Source organism: Anser cygnoides, chromosome 2 (genome assembly GCF_040182565.1).
Source record: "Anser cygnoides isolate HZ-2024a breed goose chromosome 2, Taihu_goose_T2T_genome, whole genome shotgun sequence".
Lineage (NCBI taxonomy): Eukaryota > Metazoa > Chordata > Aves > Anseriformes > Anatidae > Anser > Anser cygnoides.
In genome coordinates this window covers 151924563-151950265 of record NC_089874.1, presented here as the reverse complement: position 1 = coordinate 151950265, position 25703 = coordinate 151924563, and the positions used below count along the sequence as shown (strand labels likewise).

The 25703-nt window shown below is 44.7% G+C and overlaps 1 protein-coding gene across 19 annotated transcripts in view; it reads left to right on the top strand.

Annotated features, from left to right (window-relative positions):
* MTSS1 (MTSS I-BAR domain containing 1) overlaps positions 1-25703 on the top strand; it is a 125249-nt gene that overhangs the window by 82338 nt on the left and 17208 nt on the right. For 18 of the 19 annotated variants that reach the window (XM_066990728.1, XM_048050513.2, XM_066990726.1 and 15 more), the window contains 6 exons: positions 7972-8056; positions 9311-9402; positions 11133-11207; positions 22075-22232; positions 23495-23602; positions 24508-24605. In XM_066990728.1, the coding sequence (XP_066846829.1) occupies positions 7972-8056; positions 9311-9402; positions 11133-11207; positions 22075-22232; positions 23495-23602; positions 24508-24605 (616 nt within the window). Of the gene's footprint in view, positions 1-7971; positions 8057-9310; positions 9403-11132; positions 11208-16357; positions 16937-22074; positions 22233-23494; positions 23603-24507; positions 24606-25703 lie in introns of those variants that run through there. The other variant, XM_048050486.2, reaches the window with a different exon arrangement.

Below are 25703 nucleotides of genomic sequence, written 5' to 3'. Positions count from 1 at the left end.
ATAAAGAGCTGTACTTCAGAAAAACACAGGGATTTTGAATTACTGCCTTCTTCACACGTCGCGCTGACATTAAATGTTCATTTAGAGTCGGATTCATGAAGGTACTGAGATCAATGGGTCTGGCTGTCTAAAAGGTTTGAACTGAGCCTTCATCTTCTGGCCATCTGGAGCACACAGTGAGCATCTTCTGGGTGCAGCGAGCCGAGCATCCCTGCCTCTTTTCCTCAGACCCAGCCCAGCCTGTGCCTCGGGTCCGGCTGCTGCCAGCAAGATGAGAACGAAACGGCACACGGGCTTGGCCTCGTGTTCTTCAGCAGCTTCAGGAATCCCCTTTTCATTATAAAGAGGCCTTTTTATTAGCACACACGGTTTTTTGGAGAGAGTTTGAGGTTGATGACTCACGTTGCCTGCCTCCCTGAAGCCGTTAGTGGGTGTAGCGTTTGGCATAACGCAGTTGGGTCTGCTCAGGGTAAGGCTGTCAGATGTACGTAGCTGTTCACAGGGTGACTTCAGAAATGAGATTGGCTGTACGTTAGAAAAGTAACGGGGAAAAGGTATGGACAATAATATCGGCCACAGCTTTGTTGGGAATACAGATGTTGACTAGACCCTCTAGTTTTCAATGTGGAAATTATTTGTATTCCAAAAAATAAATGTAAATAATAGTCCTTGGAAAACACAAGTGTGGTATTTGCTCTTCTAAGCAAATCTGTTTCTAATGATGCTGTATTTTTGTGGCATTAAAACCTGGCAGTGGAACTTTGCATTCAGAAAAACTAGCAACAAGCACCTGCAAGGAGAGAGGGATTTCCTGAAAGAAATCTCCAGATTTAGTAACAGAGGAGCCCTTCTGCATGGACCGTTCCTGCTCTCCAGTACGATGTCACAGTTCAGTGATGCATCTTGTATCTTGGAAGTTGGTGAATTGGTGACAGGCTCACTAATTTCTCCAAATTCAGATCGCTACATCCTGCAATAACTTGATGTAAAGCTCCCCAAAGCATTTCCAGCCTCTTGCATGTGTGGTAAGCCCTTTTTAAAAGCGGAGGGCAACACGTGAGCTTCTCTGCGTGCCTTGAAGGCTGACTGAACCCAAATTGCCCAAAGATGATAGCAGGGCTGGTCTGTGACCGTATTTAATGTGCCCGGGGGGCTGAGAAGAGCCTGTGCAGTGAACTCTGTGTGCACGGGTGCAGTGCTGGCCCTGCTTGTGTAATGGCAGCCCTCGCGTTAACTCCCATGGGGCTGGGCTTTGCCCTGTGTGCCCTGCTGGGAGAACAGCTGGGGCAGGCAGAAATGCTGCTGAGCAGAGGAATGAGCTAGACCAGAAGAAGCCATAAGAGCTTTTGTGCACATCCTTTAGTGTACTGACGGGAACGTGGTCAGGGGCTGTTCTCAGGACTTCCTAAAACTGGTGGTTGCCAGGGCAGGCTGTGTGCTAGGGATATTCCTTTTGCCTTCTGTGCTGCCTCAAGCTGCTTCTTCCTCCGTTAAAATCAATGCAAATGCAATTTCAGATCCTGCTAGTCTCACCTGTGAACAAATGCTAGTGTCTCTTCAAAAGAGAAAAACTACCTCATAGATTTTCTTCTCAGGATCATCTGGTCTACGTGGACTCCTAGCTAACGTGACAAGTTCATATCAGGCTTCTATAAATAGGTTTTCCAAGTGGCATACCCAAAAGAGCACTCTGCAGAAGCCTGCAAAACACTGCAAGCAGTCTTTTCCTTGCAGTGACAATGACAGAGCTGCGGTACATGACAATGGTCTGCCACAGCTTTTCACTTTTATTAAATTCAGTTACTCCTAAAAAAAAAATCGAGGTGACTTTGACCTTGACTCTACATTTGTAGATCCAGTCTTCTCTGAAATATGTCTGAATTGAAGCTTTTTTTTGAAATACTTCAGGAAATGATTTTTTTTTTAAGCTGGTTTTGAGCAGCAACCTTCAAGACTTTGCCAAGTGCTGCTCAGAAAGGCTTTTAGTTGTAGGAATAAAGGTGTCCTGTTTTCTTTTCCTGCATGGCAGATGCTGAACAGCATCACTCTGTTGTCTGCAGTTCTTGGTCCGTTTTTCCAACTTAAAAGCCTTACCTGGAAGCCACTGGCTCACTGAAACATGAAGTGCTACCGTAGCTCCCATTTTAGGTTTCTGTCCCGGTGACGCTGCTTACAACCCCTGTGCTGATCACTTTTAGGCAAAAGCCCTCCTTTTTTTCCCTGTCTGCTGTGACACCCTGGCACCGATCCCGTCATCCTTGGGTTTCATCGAGGCATCTGCATAAACAGTTGTGCAAGATCAAGGTCCATGCCCTCTGTAATCAGTGATGGAAACTGCTTGCTCTTCTAACAGCGTGAGTTTGTATAAGGGTTGAGTAATGACCATTAGCCTGAATGTCCTACTGTTAGTCTTCCTGTCATAGCCTCTGTGCTTGGAGGTGTATTTAATAATCTCGCCTCTGTTCAGCTCCTGCTTTAATCTTAATGGAAGCCTCTTCCGATAACTTTGAAATGGCAAAAGTATTACACCCGTTTTTCATCATCCTCTCCTTTTTGGAGGAGAGGGAAATGGCTGGCACATTTGGACTGTGCCCTGGAAGATAAAGATGAGCTGGTTAATAAGTTGGAGCCTTAAAGGCGCTTCCTGAAAGGCAGTCATCTTGTGAGCCTGCTGGGGTTGCTCAACAGTGAAGCAAGAGGAGGAAGATAAGAGGTCGATTGTAGGGAGTTGTTTGGCGTACACAGAGGCTGTGCAGTCGTACAGCTGCACATTTCATCAAATAGTCATTTCCTTGGTCTATGATCATTATTAAGTACAAACATAATGATTCTAATAAAACAATTGAGTCTCTTCGCTACAGTCTCTCCCTGTTGTCTCTCTGCAACGTTGAATGACAAGCACGCGTCAAAGAAAATCATTTATGCCTTTATAGTGGCCTCATTGTAGTGCCATGGTCCACAGGCTTTCGTTTAATTATCTTACATGAAGACGGTTTTTGGTCTTTCACAGGCTTAGGCAGGAGTAGGAAAAACAGGGAAAGTGAGAGCAAAAGCATGTTTGCCTTGCAGAGCTGCCTTTTACTTATGAGAAACGTCTGATGTTATCACCCACTTTCTGATCAAATTTGGCAGGAGCGTTTTGTTAAGTCACTTTCTCTGAGTGGGAAACCTGATGAATACGGCTCTGGTCTCCAGTTTCAAAGTATTACTTTACACCGTTCCCAAGCATTGTTTGCCTTAATGGATGAGTTATTGTAGATGTCAGAGAAGCAGATAATTCATAGCCTCATTTTATAAACGGAGAGCCCAAAGCACAGTAATTTAACTTGAATAGCTGCAGGGCAGTGAATAGAGCCCAGGTCACCCACCCATAATACTTCTGATTTGATGAAAAGTCTGCTAATCTGGCCTCTGTGTTTATCTTCAGGAAATTGTAACTACTGGAAAACGTCATGAATTTTTGCCAGGGACCTGCCTGTAAGCAGCGTGGAGACGGGCTGTACTTTTAGCCCACTCCTGATGCAGTGCTGTTCCAGGTGCTCTGTTGGCCACCGGGTCTGTGTTGATAGCACGAGTTATCTCTGCTTGGCTTGCTGCCTATTTCATGGCTCTATCCTTGAGTAAGTGGGCAATTGGTTGCTGCTGGACCCATTTTCTAAGATAAGCCATTAAGGAGTTTGGAGGCTGAGGCAGGTTTCTTACAGCTCTGGCAATAAACATCGTACTGGATTTTGAGAACTCTTTTGTCTTGTGCTTGAATACCAAGCTGCACATCCAATATCAGGATTCGTGCACACATTAATGCTGCTTGTAAGGTCAGTCGCTGTTTGTAGAGTGTGCGGGTTGGCAACCCTTTCATTCTGCAAGCTAACCACCACTGTAAATGCCGAGTGATAATTTATAGAAAGCATATGTTACTCGCGCTCACCAGGGCTGGCTGGCTGGAACTGGGTAAAAGCAAGTCCAAACCACCCTCCCTCATTATGTTTGGACATTTTCAAACTGCTGCAGTGGTACAAAATGGTTTCCTTCTGCCAATTATGTAGCCAGCTGATCCTGGCCCTCCGAAAACGGGAGCATTGGTGCCGTGTGGGTTGAGATAAACCCTGTGCGCTGCACGTGATCCTGCACGGGCAGCTGAACGCTTCGGAAATGGGCCCGGCACTCGTATATCATGGTGTGGCGAGAGGCCTGCAGTTCCCATTTTTTGCCTTCTCAGGAAGCATTTTAATTCTTTGCAGATAACAGGGTTGGGAACGGTGAGGTAAAGCTCTGTTTAACTGCGGTGCCGTCGGCGTGCTTCAGTACGTTGAAGCGGAGCGGTGTGTTTCAAGCGAGGGAGGTGGGCCTGCACTGCACTTCCTTCAGTCTAGGGCCTGATTTTTAACAGGGGACTGCTTGAAGCCCCCCAGAACGCAATGGTTAGTTATATCTGAGGAGGTGAGACTTTGAAAGGCTGCTGCTGCTGTTTGAGCATTCAGAAACCCTGCCAGAGGTGATCCGAAGGCTCTGGGCTGTCACAACTGTGGAGGTGCACAGGGACACCTGGACATGGTTCCTGCCTCTGCGGATCCAAAGAGCGCCTACATTGAAAAGCCCCTTGCCGAGGTTTCCATCTCCTACACTTAAATAGACTCCGGGAACATTGAACATCAGCTTTCAAATGGGAATTGGAAGCACACAGCGGCTCGATGCAGCCCCACTCCCTGGTGCTGCGGCTTTCAGGGCGCCTGCCCCCGCCGCGGCTGGCTTCACGGCGTGCCCATTAGCTGCCTGTCGCCGTGTGAGATGGCAGCAGGCTGCGAATGAGACGGCCCCGAGGAATAAAAACAAAGCTCGCTACTGTCTGCGTCGAACAGCATCGCAATTGTTGTGGCGAGAGCCTGCGTGAAAACTAAACGGTCCCATAGCAGGAGGAGCACAGAGGGTGGCTGGGAAGCCTCTACAGGGGACGTGCCTTCTCTGCGAGCCTTATTCTGAAAATTTGCGGGACTGCAGAAATCTCGTTTCCAGGATGGCCAAACACGGTTTGTTTTTTTCATAGAACCACTGAATTATTTAGGTTGGAAGGGACCTTAAAGCCCGGCTGGTTCCAACCCCCTGCCCTGGGCAGGGACACCTCCCACCAGCCCAGGCTGCCCAAAGCCCCATCCAGCCTGGCCTTGAGCACCTCCAGGGATGGGGCACCCACAGCTTCTCTGGGCAGCCTGTGCCAGGGCCTCACCACCCTCTGAGCGAAGAATTTCTTCCATATACCTAATCTAAATCTACCCTCTTCAAGTTTAAAACCATTCCCCCTTGTTCTGTCCCTCTCCGCCCGTGTTTTTTGTTCGTTAGCACACTTGATTGTAACCAATAGTGATTTTTGCAGAGGAACAGCAATCCTTTGTTTTCATAGCCATTTCTAGCAATCGTGTTCCCCAGGGCTGCTTTGGGGCAAGTTGAGCTCATAACGTAGGTGCCGTTCAGGAGGGATTTATGCTGTGCACGGCACGCCGAGCAGCACCCCCAGCAGCAAATGCTTGGTGAGAGCTGGTGCCTTGTGAGTTCAGATCACCTCGCTTATCCTCTTCAGTGCTGCCTGATTCCCTGTAAGCCTCCTCATGGGATGTTGAAAGCAGGTGGTGTTAAAACAGAGCCTTGCCACCCCCATCCCACTCCCCGTGCCCACTTCTGAGTGCTCAGTGACCCAGCTGGGTGCCGGCCCTGCCCTCCCGAACTTCCCAACAGCACAGCTCCTTCCCCCTCCCATGCCAGTTCCTAAATCCATTTTCTGCACCACCTTGTTTCCAAAACATAGGGACATTGAAGCTTTTCAAAGCTCTTCTTACCATTTTCCTTCGTTTTGTTAGAGTCGTTTTTATTCATGGAGTAAAATTCCCATCTTAAATTTCCATGCTCTTGTAAACGCTTATGGATAATATGAAGTTTTAAAAGCTGGGAAGAACCAATAACCCCCCTCTTCCCAATCAGAGGACTTTTTTCCCTTGAATAACCTTTTTCTTCCAGGCTCTGGTTGTTTTGTTGTTTCGTTAACAAGCAAATATAGAGACCTCATTCTGCAGAGCTGGATTGCTGACCTTGCCCGTCCATCTGTACTACTTGTTGAGTGGATATATTTATACGTTGGTTACTGGTGGTTCAGTTAAAATTCTGTTACTTTGCAGTTTCATATTAATAGTAACTGACCCTTGTTTCCTAGTGCCTAAAACACATGGTGCCTTATTTCCTATTTATTGTTCTAAAATGACTCTTCCTTGTTTCATACATCGTGCGTAGGAAAGCCGTGTTAAATAACCGTTGTCACTCTTTAAAATTGAAGGGTTTCAGCAAGTTTTTCAGCATGACTTTTGCTTGAACTTGATTGACCATTGCTCTACCGATGGCTCTGGAAGTTTCTGGTTCATTCTGCTCCATCTCTGCTGTCGTTCTGCCTAGTTAGCCTCCAAGCCACTTTTATTTCCCAGTGTCTCCAGAAGAAAGCCTGTCTTTCAGGACAGAGAGATGCTTTTCATTGGAGACATTAGCCTGTTCCTCCTGTTGCTTTCTCTCCATTTTTCCTCTCCCCATCTTCTGTGCTGCCTTTTGGGTTACCACAGTCCATGGCAGCTTGTGCTTTCAGGTGCAGCATCACTGGAAGAGACGGGTGTGGAGCCAGGCTGGGTCCTGATGCTTTCCTCAGCCTCCCGTACGCAGCGAGGCTGCAGCTCTTCCGTGTTCCCAAATAAGATTTCAAAAGCTCCTTATGAAAACACGAGTAACAGGGCAAGTGACAAAAGATTTTCTGTTTATCTTTTAGGACAATGGAAAATACCAAATAGCCACAATTTGTTCCAGTCAGTGTCTTTGTTCCAGAGCCATTTTGGGGGCACAAGATTTAATTCTGTAGGAATGCAGGAAAACGGTGACTTCTGCTTTCACACTTAAAAAAATAAATAAAATGATTAAAGTTATCAAGTTTCTCCACTAGAAAAAATATTTTTTACTTGTGCAGTACCAAGTTTAGCAAAAAAAAAAAAAAAAAGGCAAAACCTTAAGAAAGATATTTTCCTGTATGTTACAGCCTAGGGTTATTTTAGTAATCAAACGAGCCTTCAGAGTAGATGATGATACCTTAACTGTTCCAGAGAATATTACAATTTGGAAAAACTTTGTACAAATGTTCATGTTTGTACCCTGAGAGTAATAGATTTGGTTTGCAAATGGGAACTAAGCAATTATCAAAACTAATGCTAACCAAACCAAAATAACACTGAAATTTAATATGCTGATCAAAGTTGGCAGTGCTGAGGGAAATGGAGGGATGTGAGCTTTTAAAGGGGAAAATTATTGAGGAGGAAGACTCGATAAAAATAATTCTTGCTGTCATGCAGTTGTCAGAAACTGAGATGAGTGAGGGCACAGAGCAAATAGTGCCATCTTCTGGCAGTTTAATGAAAAATGTGTGTGATCTGGGATTGCAGGTGTGTGCGACACACTGGTGATGTGCATCCATGACAGACGAGGGAATACGCAGGATTGGTTACGTATTCTTTTGAGGCATTGGGTATAAAGGATCTAGATATGAGAAAATTGGATCAAATCACCTAGGTTTGTTTTCCAAAATGTGGAATATTGCTGACAACGCACTTGCTGCAGATGCCCACCTTGTTGCCAGCTTTGCTTCCCCTTGTCCTTTGACATCTCAAGCCCTTTGCGTTAAACCCTTCTGCCAAGGAGTAGGGCCTGATGGTACGAAAGGCTTCTGGGAAGAACTGCTTTAGTCGTGCTTAATTGTTCAGTTCTGGTCTCTGGATGAACAAGAATTAATCTCTTCCCAAGGTGGTAAATACCCGTGAGGTCTGAGCCCAGCTGATTTTATGGTTATCACAAATCTGTTTTTCAGTTGCTCTGGAAGACTCGGCACGTGCTTTCTGGCTGGCATGCCTGCATCTCCTTGGGGTCTCACCTTTCTCGTGTTTTGTTTTTCAGGGGGCACCAGAGAAATCGGGTCTGCTCTGACCAGGATGTGCATGAGGCACAGGAGTATAGAGTCCAAACTCCGACAGTTCTCAAGGTGAGTGGCTCTGTACCTGGCCCAGAGCTCGAGATTTGACTTTCCTTCGCTATCCTTTTTAGTGAGGAAAGCGTAAAGCTGTTCTCCAGCATGGGCTTTCCAGCTCATCTCTGACCCCATCGTTGAGAACAGCAGGTATTTTCTCCCCCAGCGCACTAGGTGTTGTGAAAGCCGGGAAAGGCAGGATGTCACTGCATGTTCTGGGAATTGGGCTTGTCACCTCAAGTCACTTTAAATGCTGCCAATTCCCACTTGCTCTGGGTGCCGAGCAGCCAGCTAGTGATGTGACTGACCTGTCTTTGTTTCAGGACTTCAAGCTTGGTCACTAAGTTTTAAAGCAGCAGCAAATGTGCTGCTTCCTCAGCTTACCCGAGAGGTCTCGCTGCCAAACTTTCAGCAAACAAATATGGAAGAGGCAAATTCCATCATCCCCTTTTTGCAGTTAAAGTTAGATGGTAGAGGTAATGGGAGAGGATTAACCCACGTGTAAGCTGGGCTATACATAAACAACCTACTTCTGTAGTAAGTAGCAGTTTGCACGTGTGCCTTTTTTAACCAAAGACTGAAGGATATATTTGACCTGGAGTGAACCAAAATTGATGCTTCACCATTTCCCTGGTGACTTGTGATGGCTTCTTCCCTTTTAAAATAAAGGTTTTTATGAAATTGACTGAAGAGAGAATTTCTGTCTCCAATTACCCGAGAGTTAGCTGCTTAAATAATCTGATCCCAATGCGATTAACTAGGGGAGCATTCCCAGTGCTGTGTCACCAGCTCCGCTGGTGAGAGGCGAGGCGCACTGGTGGGCAGGATGTTGTTTCCTTGTACAGCTGCTCCGTCTTCTTGTGCGTACCCGTGTGCTATTTAATTTTACAATCTTTGTGGCTGCGTGGAACTTTTTGGTCTCTGGGGTATCCGTTTGGACTGCTTTTTGTGTGACAGATGAGTAGGATCTAACTCTTTACATTGGCCCTGTTTCAGGTCATTCCTCTGGTTTGCGCACTGTTCCTCACTGTCCTGATCTTCTGCACAGTAATTCTGGTTTTCTTGTGTGTGGATTATTTTTATTTTGATCCAGTCCTTTCTTTTGCTTTCTCCAGCTTAAACGTTTTTATGTTCTGGTATTTACACTGTGACACTGGTAGCTGTCGCAGCAAAAAGTAAAAATACTCCAGTATTGACCTTGGCTCTCTATATAAGAACAGGGGCATCTGCAGGATTTGATTGCTCTTTGTGTTTTTTCAACAAAATTAGTGCTTTAATTGACTGTCTGATAAACCCACTTCAAGAACAGATGGAAGAGTGGAAGAAAGTGGCCAATCAACTGGATAAAGACCATGCAAAAGGTAGTTACAGAGGAAGAATTCTTTAATAGGAATAAGATTGTAATACTGTTTTTTCTTCCTCTTTTTGTGTTTGTTCTGGGAAACTGAATGATGTGCTTGAATATGTATAGCAACTTTTCTCTTCTAAAACACTCCCTCCCGAAGTGCCTAACAAATTTTAACCCTCGCATATACACTTTGAAGCTTTAGCTTGCGGGACCACAAAGGATGGGTTGTTTTTTTGGATTGGAAAGCAGTCCCTAGCTTTAACTCCGTTAGCCCACTCTAGCTGTGCATTCTCCAGTAGTGCTGAGGATTGGGGACGCCACATTGACAGAGCAAATCTGCAAAGCCCCAGGGTGTCGTTGAAAGCTAACTATAAGCTCATGTAATGTCTCAGGCATAGCGTCCTCCAGAGAATTCGTAGCCCTGTAAAACATTCGGCACCATGACTTTTTCTCTGCTGCTATCCAGAAATACGCACCTGGGGAATGGGAAAGCTGTGATGTTGGACGTGAGGTGCGCAGAGGCGATCGCACCAGAATTTTACCTGGGGGAAGAAGCGGGAGGCTGTGGAACCTCGCACAGCAGGAGCACGTTGGCAGATGCCTTCGGCTTTGCAAAACTTTTTCCAGGGGTTGACTTCCTTCTAGCACAGGTGCTGAAAACAGCAGGCTTAAAAATGGAGGGGTTTTGCTACACCTTAAAGAAGCAGCATCACCATGATTTATTATGGGAAGGGGAGAACTGGTGGGAAAAGGAGCATGCTTGGTCCCTGAAGGATTTGCTTCTTGCCCCACTGCTGCTGTGGTCAAATAGAAGCAGCCAAATCAGTAGCTCTTAAAGAAATCTCGAGCTTATGCTCCAGAGAGCATTAAGGAGTTAGTGAGTAGAAGGGAAGGATCACCTAGGATCCTGCAGGCAGGGGTGAGTCACCAAAGTGATATTTAGGATAAATAAAAGATATTTAGGGTTTAGGGGGTAGACCTGGGTGTTGGCGATGCAGTTGGCCCCTTTACAGTTCCTGTGCCTGCTTTTGTTTTTCCATCTATAGAAGAGTAGTAGCATTGGCCTCCTTTGTTAAAGTGTATGTGTATATGTACATGCGTACATACCTTTTATCTTTTTTTTTTTTTTAAGTATCAGTTTTCCCATCTGGTACCTTTACCTTTGGTGTACCTGGACTAGAGGTGGAATATTTTGTTCTGGGATTCTGATTCTCCCGGGGTTTGCAGCTCAGCTGAAAATGGGGACAGCTGCAGTGTGCTCCACTTCATGAGAAGGAGCTGGCAATGTGACCCTTCCTCATGCAAAGTTTCAGCACCCTCTCCCTCTGCCTGGCTCTCATGCTGGGTAGAGATCATGGGATATTCTCTGCCTTGCCATTTCGGGATACTTGTTTTTGAACGCAGATGTTTTGAGAAACCTGTCATCTCTGTTTTCCATTCCTGAGAGCGGTGGAGTGTCTGAAATGAAAAGCACTCTAATTTTGTACTGTGCTCTCAGTTGTTATTTCTGTAAAGGCTTTGTTTATTTGGGAAAGATTTGCTATGTGAATGTGCTCACACCCTAAAATGTTATATTAAGCTACGCGTATAGGCACTGCAAAATGCGAGTTCTGAGCCGCTTTGATTAATGGTAGCTATCCCCTTAAAATTTGTAGTCTAATATCTCTAAACATAGCCTTTTTCTGTGAAAAGCATCTGTTTTAACATCAAGTGTGCTGATACAGAGACTGTGTGTTTTTTTAGAATACAAAAAAGCCCGCCAAGAGATAAAAAAGAAATCGTCTGACACACTGAAGCTACAGAAGAAAGCAAAGAAAGGTAACTTGCTCCATACTTGTACTTTTAAAGCCTTCTCTGGTGTGCTCATTGACAAAGACTGAATAGCTGTAGGATTTTCTGTTGTAATAATTTGGTCCCTGTAATGTATTCCTGGTATATACTTGAACACCAGGGTACAATTACTACATGTCATTTAAATCATATTCTGGAGCTGATGTCTAATGTCCTTATACAAAAGCCTTAAAAGTGTTTGTACAAAGTCAATCAGGTTTTAAAATAGAGCGTTTACTGCTAACTTACTCCTGTTAAGAGCACTGACATTGTAACACGACTTGTGCGGATACCTGCAAAATCTTCGGGAATCTTTTGGAATAATATAAAAAAAGCCATTATGTAAATGTTCTGGAACTATTAACGTTTCTCACTGTTCTCCCTTTCCACCACCTTTTCTTTTTTTTTTTTTTTTCCTAGCTGCCTATAGTCTCCCAAACCTTACATTATTCCTCTGAGCGTGAGAAGGTGGTATGGGCTGTTGTCAGGGGGAGGGCGCTTGGCAACCACAGAAAACTAAAAGATGAGTAAGAGAAGAAAGGGAGTTCTCCACAAAGGCAATCTGTCTTTCTCAGCAGCTGAATCTCATGCTCCCACCGCTCTCCCACCACCATCTTGTCATGGGAGCTTCATCACCATGTCAGTGGAAACACACATCACATTGGTACCTGCAGCATTGCTGTCGTTGGGGGTTTTACTTAGCAAAGTGCAAACCCCACCAGGCTTCGTAGAAATGGTACGGAGCTTGTGCAGAAGCAGACTTTCTTGTTCCCCTTCCTGGCACCGGGCTCTTCCCAGCTGGGTGGGAAGCGTGCTTTGAACAGCTCTCAGCCTGCAGGTTGCAACTCGTGCTTACCCTCCCGCCTGAAAACTGTGAGCCCAGAGACGAGCAAAGCCAATGCTGGGGCGGGGAGCTTCTTGAGCTTTTTAAACTTTGTGAGTTTAGGTCTGTTCATGGATTTTCCAGAATAGATGAGCTGTCTCTAACTGTCCTTCCTAATAGGTGAGTCAATAATTATGCTAGCAGAGAGCCACATGGCTGGCAAAATACCCTTGAATTTTAGCTGGCTTGTTAGAGGGATGAGGGAGGGAGGGGAGAGATGGAAGCCAGGAAGCAAGAGCATACCTCAGTAGGCTCTCTGTGTGTCCGTGTGTTCATGGAGAAGCTTAATGTTTTAAATCAGAATGGTCATCTTTAGGGGGATGTGATAAGATTGTATTTTGGGGTGATGTGTAAACTTGTTTCTCGTTTTGTGTGATGAATTGTCTGATGTCAGACCAACAGCTTTAAAAAGTCTGCAATATTCCCTCTGTTTCTTTCCCTTTCTTCACCCCTTCCTGGTTTTATCACTTGTTGCCCCCATGTGATATGAGCAACCCTTCAACACATGGCAGGTGAGCCCTGAGGAAAGTTAGCCCGGGATCTGGGAAGAAGGAACCAGTTTTTGAACCTGTCTCTGTGAGAGACAGTAAGGACCAGTTCAGATCAGTATGTACCAGGACAGACCAGTAAGGATCAGTTCAGACCAGTACGGACGAACCAGTACAGCCCAGTAAGGACCAGAACCTAGCTCGATCCCCTTTTTAGCCTACTTCTGAGTAGAGTAAGTCTGTCTGCACTCTTGGAGGAGGAAACAGCATTTTCTGGGTTCCTGTCTTCCTCCCGAAATGTGTGCCATGTCTAGGGAAGAGGAGGTCAGCTCACAAGTGCCTTGTCCTCCTTCAGGATTAAACATTTTTGAGCAGGGAGTGAAACAGCCCTCATTTTGCTATCACTTTTATAGCAGCTCTGCTATGATTGAAGTATCTTTTTTCTTTTTTTAATGTCATTCTCTTGCTTAATTTCGCTATGCGATGAGATGCTTTTGGCGTTGTCAGTGAACCTGCCGTATTTCTGTGCCGTGTCCCTTGGAGTCACTGTCCCACGTGTGGTGTTTGGGTCCGGAGCACAAAGTGAGGCAGGGTTAGAGCTGGTCGCAGAGGGAAGCGGACGGAGAAGGTGGAAGCAACGAAGGCTCCCAAGTGGCCTCTGCAAGAACAAGGAGGAGCAGCGGTAGTCCTGGGGAGCTGAGGGTTGTACATGCCTGTTCTCACGGCCCCTGGGAGGAGAGAAGCAGCGAGGTGTAAAGGTTCGGGTGGGTGTGAGAACAAACACCCAAACCTGCCAGCCCCATGGGCGCCTGACACGGCTGGGCAGGAGGAAGAAGTTCTCCCAGCCTCCTGACAGGCTAATCTACAGCAGCTAAATTTTAAAAAAATAATAATTAAGTACCTTTTCCCCTCTTCGCCTTTTTGGTCCGTACCTTGAAGGAGTGCAGTATTGGTCTGAGTGCGGTGTCAGGTGTTGTTCTGCAGACCTCCGTGTGTCCCCCCTTGGCAGATCCGTTCAGCGTGCTGCGTTGTGGAGTCTGTTGTTCCTATTGACACCCAGGCAAAAACATAATCCAGAGGGGGTTTATTTATAGAATGATAAAGCTGTGGAAGTGAATTCATTCTAGGTCACAATTGAGGTTTCAGCTATGGGCAGGAAAGCTCTCAGGCTGAGGACACGACTGCAACTGCTTCCCTGCAGCTCAGACTCGCTTTTTTTTGTTCTGGCCTTCCCCAGGCAGGACCTGTCCCTTTCATTTTTTTGTAAAGTTACTGACTCACCTATGGGAACTCGAAAATAACAAATTAACTCCCTTCCTAGCACTTGTAAGAGTATTTTTGAATTAACCTCATGATCATCCGTGGGCAAGTGAGAAGTTTGCCGAATTCTGAATTTGCTTAAACACCGTGCATGCTGCTAAAAATGTCCTTCCAGCTTTCTCTGCTCTGACTGGGTGGGAAAGCGGTTCCCTTCTGCTCCGGGCAGCTTCAGATCTAGGAACTGAAATATAACCCCACACTTTTCCCATTCACATCCTGGCAGCAGCGTCCTCTCCCTGCCACACCAGGCTGTGGAGCCTGCCTCTCGTAGCTGACTGCTGCATGTTGTAGCAGCTCCGTGCTCCTCGCCTGCATCTCGAGGAGGTTTGGGAGAGAGGACGTGGCTTGTCCTGCGGGTTGGGCACCCCACCTTGGCTCTGGGGGGCTGAATGCCTTTGGGTTTGCCTGCTCTCTGCCTTGTGCATGTTCTGGTTCCATGCGACCAACTGGGAAGTTCAGGCCTGGTGTTTAAGATCATTTATTAGAAATTACGTTTGCAGAGTCGGTGTGTTCATTGCAATAAAGGTGTTTCCAGAGCTTGCAGCGAGGGGGGAAACACCAAGCTTCCCAAACAAAACAAAAAAAGGCGTGGGGGTCGTTTGGGGAAGTTTTGGTAAAACGACAAACCTGCGTGTAAATGAAGGGCTTGCATTTTGAAAGACCTCACAGGATTGATTTTCATTCTTTTTCTTGTCTTTGACTATAAGGAAAAATAAAAGCAGGTGCAGTCTAAACAGCCTCCTGGTGCAGCTCCCAGGTCCGCGCAGTGCCTGGGGGTGTCCTGGTGGCTGCATCCTTTCCTTTACACCCTGCTTCCCAGGGGGATGAGGCCGCAGGGCATGTTCCCCACCCAGCGTTGAAACTTAGCTCTTGTCCAAGCAAAGGGGGTCCACACAGCGTGTGGAACAGCAGGCGATTCTTAAATTGCCCTTTGTTTTCAGACAAACATTGGACAGCAGAAGTCAGCCCAGCTAACCTGAGTCAGCAGAACAATTATGTATATACGTGCAATAACTTCCACGTTTAGGTTTCTGCTGAGTCGAGGCCTCCTGAGTGGATCCATGGCTGCTGGAAGCCGCGGAGGCTGTATTGAGTTCAGAGCAGAGAGAGCAGCCGTGGCTCTGCATGTAACTAATTCGGGAGGTTAACAAAATGCACGATTTCTAGTTCCTTTTTCCTTATAAAAAAGTGTCCAGCTCAAATGATTAACTTAAAATATAACGGAATGCACGTGTGAAATCTGGAGTGCACGTGGGCTTTATTCTCTGTGTTTCTTTCACCTCGGACACTGATGATTACCTGGACAGGTTTCACTTCTGCCCCTGACTTCTCCGGTAGGTTTCGTTTTCAGGTTCTTCACGTGGCACTGGCCCACAAGCTTTGAGGAAAATGTTTAAATCCAAGAGGATTTGTGAAAAGGAGTTACGTGAAACGTTCTCAATAAAATACCAAGGTTAATATGGCATGTGTTAATGTAAAAACGGAGTTTTGTTTCTGAGTGATTTGTAGCAGTTTCGGCAGAGTGCCACCACCAGTCAGTACACTGTTAACCTCTTGCCCCATCAATGCTGAGTATCCAAACCACCAACCTGTACTTTTGAGTTATTTACCGGTTTTCAAAAGTACTCTTACCAGACTTTTAATGAGGTTGAGGGAGTAGATGATTATTAACTTAATGTAATACGGTCAAAAGTGCTTTCTCTTCTCCTTCCTCCCCATTAGCAAAGATGACATGTTGGCGGTTTTTACAGTCTTTGCAGCAGTTTTTGGGTAACACTCTGGTCTTTGAAACTGTAATACTGTTACCTGTTCTCGAGGATGATTGCACAAACCTCGTGACTCTTAACTAAAAACCATGAAGCTCTTCAGTGTAATTATAACTCAGGGACACCTCGGTTCTTAAAGCAAATGCTGACTTTCCCATTCGAGTACTTTGCACTCTTCTACACTTGGGCGTGCTCTGTCTGGGGGGGGAGGACCCCAGGCCAGCCCCTGTCCCCACCACGAGATGTCCTTATTTCTCCCAGCAAATCAACTGGGGCACGGTGACCGCAGTGAGCACCAGGAGAATGGCCAGGACTTGCTGTGGGGTCAGTATGACACTGCTCAGAAAGAGAGAAGCTAATCAGCAAATCATCCTTATCTGTTGTGGGGAAAAAAAAACACAACCCTGTGTGGATGAGGCTGTAGTGCCTGAGGGTTTTTTCTGTTTGTTCCCCCTCCTCTCCTCCATCTTATAATGCAAGCTCCACTTTATAAAAATTCAATGAAGACATGTTGGATATGTTGCAGAACCGTGACCAGAGATCTTTCTTTGACTATTTATTTTCATTCCTTGAGTTTTGAATGCCACATGACAGTTCCCCTCTTTTTGACAGCAAGCCAGGTTTATTGCAAAACTATATATATATATATATATATATAGTTTTTTAATTAAAATCATATCACGGTTAATCTTTTTGATGTTCTTCCACATTGCATCAGCAATTAGTTTTCCATTTAATGACCAATCTATTAATGTAATTGCTGCAGAGAACATCAAAAAGCGCTGTGGTTACGAATACAGCACCCGCCCGGAGTTTTGCAAGGTGCTGAGTTCCCTGTCCCGTGTGAGGGTTTGTGCCCTGTTCCACTCCATCGGCTCGACCAGCATCTGACACTTGTCCGTGTTGTGCCCTTTTGCTGAAACACCGGTTACCCTGTTCTCGCCTAAGAATCTGCAAGCTACACCAGGATCCTAAACTGATTTAAATCTCTTAAAATAAGACTGTGTGATAAATAACCGGGAGTTTAATTTACAACAGCTCATCCAGAAGCAAAGCTAATGCCTTTCTCTTTATCAGCAACGGAAGAGGTCAAAATAGCCTAGCTGAAACTGCTCACTCTCTTGTCTTGGAGCTGATGATAATGTCTGAACTCTAGGAGTGCTGGAATACCAGTTTGACTTTTTTTATTTTCCTTTCTGTGTCAATTTTGTGTCCTGCAATTTCTCATCATGCGCACCTGCCTGACAGCTGAGGCTCTGGGTAAGTCTGTGCCATGCTGTAACCCTGGTGGCTGGTTTATTGTAGCCCTTGCTGTGGCCTCTTTATGGTGTCTGGTCTCCACTAACTGCCTAGACTTTAATTTCTAATGAAACTAAAATATTGCCTAATCTTAATGACCAAACCTTCTTATGATTGGTGTCTTCTTTTGGCATTTAATTGGAACGCTGTAAAAGAAGAAAATCAGCACTGTAGATAAACCTCTGGTTTATTTTAGAAAGGGATTAACATGGACTGATAAATCATACCATAGTCGTGAGAGAAGTTAAATGGAAGAGACACGTCATCAAGGTGATGCTCAACTAATTGAATATCTTATTGTTAATATGACTTTTAAAGTCTAGAGCTTCAAGTCCTTACTGTTGTTTTTTTTCGTAAGCCTGTGATCCAAATCCCCTTTTATTCTGAAAATCGCATGCACCTTTCTTAACTGATAGATAAGAAATCACATAAAAATCCATGCTGGGGAAGGGGCGGAATCAGCATCCCAGTTGTTTCCTCTCCTGCTGCCTGATCATGTCTCGAATCCGTTTGAACTGGAGCCTTGTTTCAGCTGTTGCCTTGCAAATGTAAAGTGGTTGCCTTGAGATCCTCTTGCGAATGCAACGTGGGGTTTCTGGGTTTGGGAGATAAAATCACACCTCCACTTGCAGGCGTAGCGGTGTGGCTGTTTAGGAGAAGCCTGGATTGATTAGCTCAGGGCTCCTAACCGAGGTGCCTCTGCTGGGCTTCTGGAGCCTGGCACTGGCACCTGCTGCTTGCACCCTTCTTTGAAACCACACGTTGTGTTTTTCCTGGTTTGTAATGCAGCCTGCAAGTTTCCTTTGGTGACTTGGAGCTTTTCTTTTAAGGGACAGCTTAGAACTTGTGGACGTTAGGAGCTCATTGGGAACTCCAGCAACCTCCGGAAAGACTCAGGTTTGGTTGCTGAAGGGCTCTGGAGCTCACCGCAGCAGTGAGGTTTTCCACCTCTCTGTAACAGTTGCAGAATCCTAGATCTGTGTGAGTTTACGTGTGGCCTTTACAGTGCAGGGCTTGCAGGGGTTGTTCATCCTGGCAGGTGAAGCAGGTGGGCGCTTAGGATTTGGGAACGAATGACTGGGAGCCTGTTCTGGCAGAGGTGCACTCAGGGTTTTATGACAGCGTAAATTCTGTCACTCTTCAAAGCGACCATATTGGATATTCAAGTTCTGTGCAGACACCTGGAAGATGTTTGAGGGAGCAGTCTTTAAGTGAGAATGTGGAAAATGATAATTTCATCAATATTTGCTGCACTGCCTACTTCATCAATAGCAGCATTAACTTTAACACTCAGATTTGCACTGAGAGCATTTAGAAATGACTGTTCTCCTTTGCTGCTACTGACAGCTTTGCTAGTTTAAGTTGTCTTATAAAATATAGGCATGAAATTGAGTTGAAAATTAGATTTGCCTGTTTTTCTTCTCCCAAACATGTGTTACTAAAGTTCTTTTCAGACAAGGGTTATTCAAGAAGCTACATGAGGCTTTTAGCAGTGGTTCTCACAGACCACTAAAACTGAACTTTGAAAGCGCGTTGGCCCTTTACAGCTCTTGCACATCGTGTTAATGATGTGAAGCATCTGTCCTGAAGGTAACGTATTCAGACTGCCCTTGGGGTAGTGAATTTGTGTTAATAACGATGAGAAGCCGTTCAGCTCTGCAGTTCGGTAGCTGTTAATTGCTCGTGTCAAGCAGCAGGTCCCTGTGCTATCAGAGCATGGTGCTTTCCTTCCTGGCAGGGTGGGAGTCAGTCCACAACTTCTGGTCCTGCATTTCTGGTCCCCTCTGCAACACCAGAGCTCCAGTTCGAGAGGGTGGATCTGAATTTCTCCTCCCTTTTCAGGCTGTTGGCTCGTGCTTCCATGTGCAGCTGGGTGTGCTCTGCTGAGCAGTCCTGCCGTCACGCTCATTTCTAGCTGACTCCAGATCAGAGACCCGTGACTACATTTGACACTTCTGACCATTTCTAATGCTGTTTGCTTTTGGTGGGTCGTTCAAACCTGTTTCCAGCTGGTGCCTTCTTTCAGGTGCACCTTTCCAGCTGTGAATGATGAGCCTGTTCTGGAGCTGTTTTCTGGCATTATGCTAATTGTATTGGTTTGGAAATGGTTCCAAATGGGTAACCTAAAGCCCAGAGAACGTGGGCGGGAGAGAATAATGGATTGATGATGTTCATATGAAAGTGTGCTTCATGTCCACAGGCAAAAATAGTGCCATAGGTTGTCAGGGATACCGTAGTCATGACCTTCCTTCCCCTAATGCAAAGGGGGAAAAACTGCATTGCTCTCCAGCGGTCCGTGATCCCTTCTGGGATAGATCCAGACTAATGGAGACCCAAGGTAGGTGAGGAGCAGAGGGCTGCTGGCCCTCACATCCTTGGTGTCCTCCAGGTGTAGCAGGGCTGCCGAGGGGCTATGATCTAGGCTGCTTAGCAAAGAAAACTGGTTCAATTGGGCAGAGATCTCGTCCTTCAAATTCCCAAGCTGCCTGAGTGCTGTGGGAGGCAACTCATGATTGAGAGAGTAGAAAGAGTTATGCCTGATTTCAAAAGGCTTGCTAGATTGATGTCTGCATTAGGGAGCTTTCAAAGGATGTTAATAAAGCTTTCCTGCATCTAAAAAATGAGTTGCAAGGATACCTGAGGAAAGAACTATGTTCATGCCATGTAAACATCTGACTTCAGAGCCTCATCCAAATGATTCACCAAGCTTGTTTCCTGCTCTGAATTATACCCCAGACAGCTCGTGTTTTCACTGACTACGCAGGTGCCTAAGAGCCCTAGCATGAAAACAGGTCCCTGAAAGTAGCTGGGAGGAGATGGTACGTCTGCTGCCTTCCAGACTCACGTAAAGAAATACACCAGATACTTCGCAGTGTGATCATTAGCTTGATCGTTATCCTAATAACTGTGCTGAGTTCAGTGGGTTGCGCAGGCATAAATGAGGTTTATTTTTGTCCCATGTTTTGGGTGCTCTGTTGCTCTGGTCCAAGACGTGGTGCTCTGTGGGGTCCAAATAAATCACCAGAATTCACTATCATTGAACCTATTTTTTATGAGTGGAGTCCGGTTGCTTTCTCAGTGTCTTCTCACCAGTGCAGGTGAATGCATTTAAGGAGGATTTACTGCGTTGAGTGCTGGTGGAACAGCTCGATGCTTACAGCACTTCTCCAGAGCTGACCTGATGAGTGTGTCGGGTTAGCGAGCAACCAATACATCTTGCGTTTGATCCATCCACTCTAATGAACCATTATCTAGGTATAAACAAAGTGAGCTTATTTCACCTGTCATCATTTTTCGGGCATCTCTCAAAATAAGGTTCTGAGCAGTAATGCAAGTCTCAGTTTCATAAGGAACATGAAAGAACAACTCCAGAGAAGTATACGGTTTAATCACTGCATCTGATTGCAAAAAAAGAACATGAGAAAGGGCCTGAAATGTACACAACAGTCTTCAGACAGAAGGGCCCGGCTTGTTTCTGAAGGATGATGGATGAGAAGGCACAGGACCTTTGGAGACGTGTTCAGTTCTTCTCTGAATTGTTTCTGGCAGACGCTAATTTTGAGAGAGGAAGTAGGTAACTGCAGCTTCAGAGCCTTTTATTGTTAGTGACTTACTTCCAAAGAGGTTTTATGACCCCACTGCACCAGTCGGTCTGATCTAGAGGACCAGACGGGTGTTCATGCTGGCAGCCCAGTACCCGAGCGGCTGTGCCGGTGTTACACCGCATGTGGCTCTTCGAGGGTGCATCGCAGAGCTCTGTGCATGGGTATCTGCAGGTCCGTCTGGGCGATGGCTAGCTCTGTACAGAGGAGATTTGGATGTATCCAGTCCGTAATGCCTCTAAGCCAGCATAGTTCTTGTTGTTTCCATTCCTGCTCCCTTTCCTGCTGCTCTGCCCTCTGGTATTTGCGTCGGGGAGCTGACAACTTCACCTCACTCTAGAGTCTGAAGAAATACATATGATGATAAGGCAAGGGTGTTCCTCTGTAAGCCTGACCTTGAGTCATTTGCACTCCATACTAAACACACGAAGAGACTTTTTTTCTTCCCCGTGCTCATAGTTTTAAATCCTCCGTGCACAGAGGTGGTTGTCCATTAGAACTGATTTTGGGTAGCTGCAACTCACCCACCATTTTTAAATGCTATCTTCCTGGTATTTAGTGACAGCAGAATGGAAATGCACGTGGCATACTTAATGTGCTTGTGTTGTTTCTGGGAGATTTGAGACAAACTTACCCAACAGAGGTTCTTTACAATATTTAGGGGTGAAAGCTGCATTAAAAGATCTTACAAGTACAGCAGTATTGGCTCAGTAATACCATGGCTGAGCAGCAGATCTTCGTTACTAGAGGAATGACTTTTTCCATGATGCAGAGCAAGTAGTTGGTGCAGAGTAAGGCGCCTCACTGTCACAGACAGTTTTGGTGTCGTGAGTTGACCATAATAAACACAGTGAAGCTTTTTGATTGCAGAACATCAGATATTTTCTTCCATAGACAAATACAGATGGTACCAGACATTAACGCCTGTTTGAGATGTTGGTAGGTTTTTGCGTTTTGACTTTGGAGTGAAGAAAGGTGTTCTGTCAGTTGCTTGTGTAAAGTGCTTGAATCCGGTGGTCCAGTGGTCAGCAACACATCCCTAATGTCATCTCATATAGAAGATTCATTCACTCATTTAGTGACTCTGCAGAGTTGTCATTAGGACCTTGCTAAGCACAAAAGTAGGAAGGAAGAGGGACGTATCTTGGGTTGGTAATTTATACCCCCCCCTAGTAAGCTGTTGATTTTTCAAGGATGATCTGAGGGGTGTTTTCAGCTAACGCTTCGAGAAAGTCCTTACGTGAAATGCTGTCTTTGGCTTGTTGAATCCTTTGTATTCAGCTGGACTTCCATTCTATGCCAAAGGGAAAAAGATGCTCTGAAATGATTAATTCAATTGGGGAAAAATGCCTGCAACTCTGAATGAAGGGAAAATGCTGGTTGAGACTTGAATTGCAAAAGCACAATCTGGCAGCAGTGCTGACTGAAAATACGGTATTCCTCTGTGTAGATCCACGGTTATGACAAAACGTACTCTTGTTTGTTTCCTGCATACAGGACGGGGTGACATTCAGCCCCAGTTGGATAGCGCTTTACAAGATGTCAATGATAAGTACCTGCTGCTTGAAGAAACCGAGAAGCAAGCTGTCAGAAAAGCTCTGATCGAGGAGCGCGGGCGATTCTGTACTTTCATCTCGATGCTGCGGCCTGTAATAGTAAGAGCTCTCCATTTCAAGTCGGTGCTGTGCACAGATCGTAGAGGTGGCCAATAGCCCCTGCAAAGATTAGCTCGTTTTATCTTTGGAATGAATTTTTAGAGCCATAGAGACTAGCCGAAGTTCAACCTGCAGCTCTGCCTAGGAAGTGGTGAGAATTGGGCATTTTTTGTAGTCATTTATTAGAGTAATTCAGCATCTGAAGGCACTGGATACTTTAAAGAGGACTAATGGGGAAACAGTGGGCTTGATTTCCTCCTGCATATGGACTTAAGATATTGCTAATGCACATTTTTTTCCACTGCTTTTTTTTTCTTATCATCACATTTTAATATAAACCTTCCTTACTCCTACTCCAGCGCTAGGACTGATAAATTTTTCAAGACCTCCCCTGTGCATATAATGACATTATCTGACAGATTGCAGCCTGCTTTCATGCAGTTTGCTGGCAGCTCTTTTCCTCCTACATGACAGCTTTTTCAGTTCATTGAAAAGGTTTAAGTATATTTTCCTAATCTCAGGGCGTTTGAAGCCCAGCGATGAGTTGCTTGTGGCTTTCTGCAAGCGTGAGGCATTTCTGAAGGGCCTTCAGTGAGCTGGGAAAACGTTCCCAATGCTTGTTTACAAAGAGCATCAGTGTCAACAGAAAACCGTTTTTAGAGAAGTAGGAAAGTGATGCCAGAACAGGTGGAGGTGAATTGCAGAGTGAGGACCTGATCAAAACTGCCATGCTAGCAAAGGGATTACTGTGGTAATTTGTGGTGCTGGAATTGTCTGAATTAGCTGTTGATGTAGCCTGAGCCAGAGTGAATCACGGATGTATTAACGATCTATTCCTGTACAGTGCCTTTATCTCAAAGTCTCCAAAAGGTAGAAAAAGGTATGAGTTTAGCTCCTGCTTAGGTTTGAGTTAAAATCCTTAAGATACATTAGTGAGTATACATGGAAGAATTAAAATTATTCCAAGTGCCACAAGAATGGCAGTCTTTTTCTGGACAAAAAGAAGGCTCAGATTTATGTCATTGATGAGGAAGGGGATTTCTGGGCCTCAAAACTCACAGCAATCTTAAAAGTGTCGCAAAACTCTAAATGAGTATTTCCAAGCCTCTTTCATAAGTAGTGGTTGCTTAACAGACAAACAAAAAGCAGCTCTGTTGGGCATTGCTACGGTCATCAGGAAAAAGAAAAAGGTCATATATTGTGTTATGGATCTGATTTTTAAAACCAAGGCTGTGATTAGCCCTTTTCTTTTGTCTTTTCAGGAAGAAGAAATATCAATGCTGGGAGAAATAACCCATTTACAAACCATATCAGATGACCTGAAAAGTCTCACCATGGATCCACACAAATTGCCATCTTCAAGTGAACAGGTTAGCCTGGAAAATGTTTTGTTTTTTTTTAGCTTGTAACTTTTTTGTGTGTTGTGAGAAATATTGATGACTAGCATTTAGTGGCTTAATGTTACATTCTGTAGATGCTTCACTTCAGCAAGGTGTCATTTTAAACGTCAGAAATTAAAAAAAAAAACAGATTTTGAAGTACCAGGCAAGTGCTCCTAAGCTATTTGGTGAGACCAGTGTGAAGTGGTAACTGCAACACTTTGAAGTATATAAGTGAAAATGCCCAGCTTCTGTTGAGAGTATTTGAATGGGTGTCACCTCATCACCCTACGCTTAAACATCCCTGTCTGTATGTGGTTACAAGATTGCTGGGATTTGGTATCTTGATGGAGTCTAACATTTGAACACTTTTCCGTGCTATCCTTAAAATGCATAGGAAAATGTGTATCATCAAATGACTCCAGAAAGGACCTTTGACTTCAGCTGTTCCGTGTGAACTCAGTTTTCTTGTTATACCTTATAACCCTTATCGTTGACATAGAAGTATAAAGGAGGGAAGCTCTGCTGTGGGTAAATATTGGACCTTCAATATTTTTCTGTTGTGAGTTTTTAAATACTATAGCTACTGTAGTTTTTAAGAGAAAAAAAAACACACAACAACAACCTACAGTATGGATAAAATAAACCTCCAGTTTACTTTTTAAAGATTTTTCCATTCAAATATGAGCATTCCTTCTGTGATATCAGTCCTAGTGTTAAAGTATGGTAGTTTCAGGAAACTCGGAGATGGAGCTGCTTCTCCTCTTGTAATACGCACAGCCAATTGGTATTGAAAGTTTGCAGTGGAGACAAATGTTGTATGACAAGCAGATGGTTTCTGCTAACAGGAGAAAAAAAATTCCGTGTCCCTGATGCTATCGATTGTCTTTCATCAGGTAATTTTAGATTTGAAAGGTTCTGATTACAGCTGGTCTTATCAGACTCCTCCATCCTCTCCCAGTACCACCATGTCCAGAAAATCTAGTGTTTGCAGGTAAGTAGACTGGTAATGTTTAATTTTAACCTGTATGTGGGCAAAGGGAGTTCAGACTGTGATATGGATTTGTTTACATATTTAAATCTTAAATAACAACTCTTAAGGAACTCAATCCCCCATGGTCTTTATCCATGTGAGTGTGTGACTGGGAATACTAAAAAGGATGGGCATGACTGAACAACTTTTGAACTCAAGACAACTTGACGATGCTTTTGATTTAGTTCTCTTGAATCCATTTCAGATCAAAGAGCAGACTGTACTGATCTAAGCTCTGAGATTGTTCGTTCATAATTTCCTTTTCTGTTTTTCATATGATGACTTTCTAGATTATTCTAAGTAGCTGTTACTAATCAGTAAGTTAAACTGTTTGAAAAGGAAAAATCATCCTTGGCAATTACCCTATAAGTCTGGTAGATGGGAATGCTTTTTTGATACGAGTTTTTCTGACTGTTTAATGCTGTCTAATGCTGTCCTAAAATATGTTGAAACACTGGATTCTGTCTATGCTTTCTCTGTAAAAACTGTTTTCTCTCATAAAACAGTTTATTAGCATGTTGCCCCTGTACCTGGTGTCTACATTTACTCTTTCCTTTTACTGAAAAGGAAAATAACCTACTGTGTATTCTGCTCTAACACCTTCATAGTTGCTCTCAAATGATTTTTTAGTTTGCTTTATGAATAATGTACTACAGGTTCCCTGTGTATGAGCAAAGTTACCTCTAGCATGTCAGAGCAAGCAAACATGATGTTTTGTATCTACTTGCCTCTGCATGCAGATATATATAAAAAAAACAACTTCAGTACTTTTATATATATATGTGAAAATGTGCATATGTAGAGCAATGGGCACAGGCTTAAAGATGCAATATCCTGAAGCTGTAAAAGAAAATGGCTAAAAAAAATCGATCATCTGGTCCTGATCAACCTAATTTCATGTGGTAAAACCCGTATGGGCACCGTTGTGTATGGGTAAAAAAAGGCAGAGCTCCTCTTCCTCTGCTGCAAGCTGGCTTGTCCATCTTGTGTGTACATGAGATTTGTGAAGAAGAGGTGCTGTCCTAGGCCACGTACCTTTCAGAGCCATCCTGTTAGCTA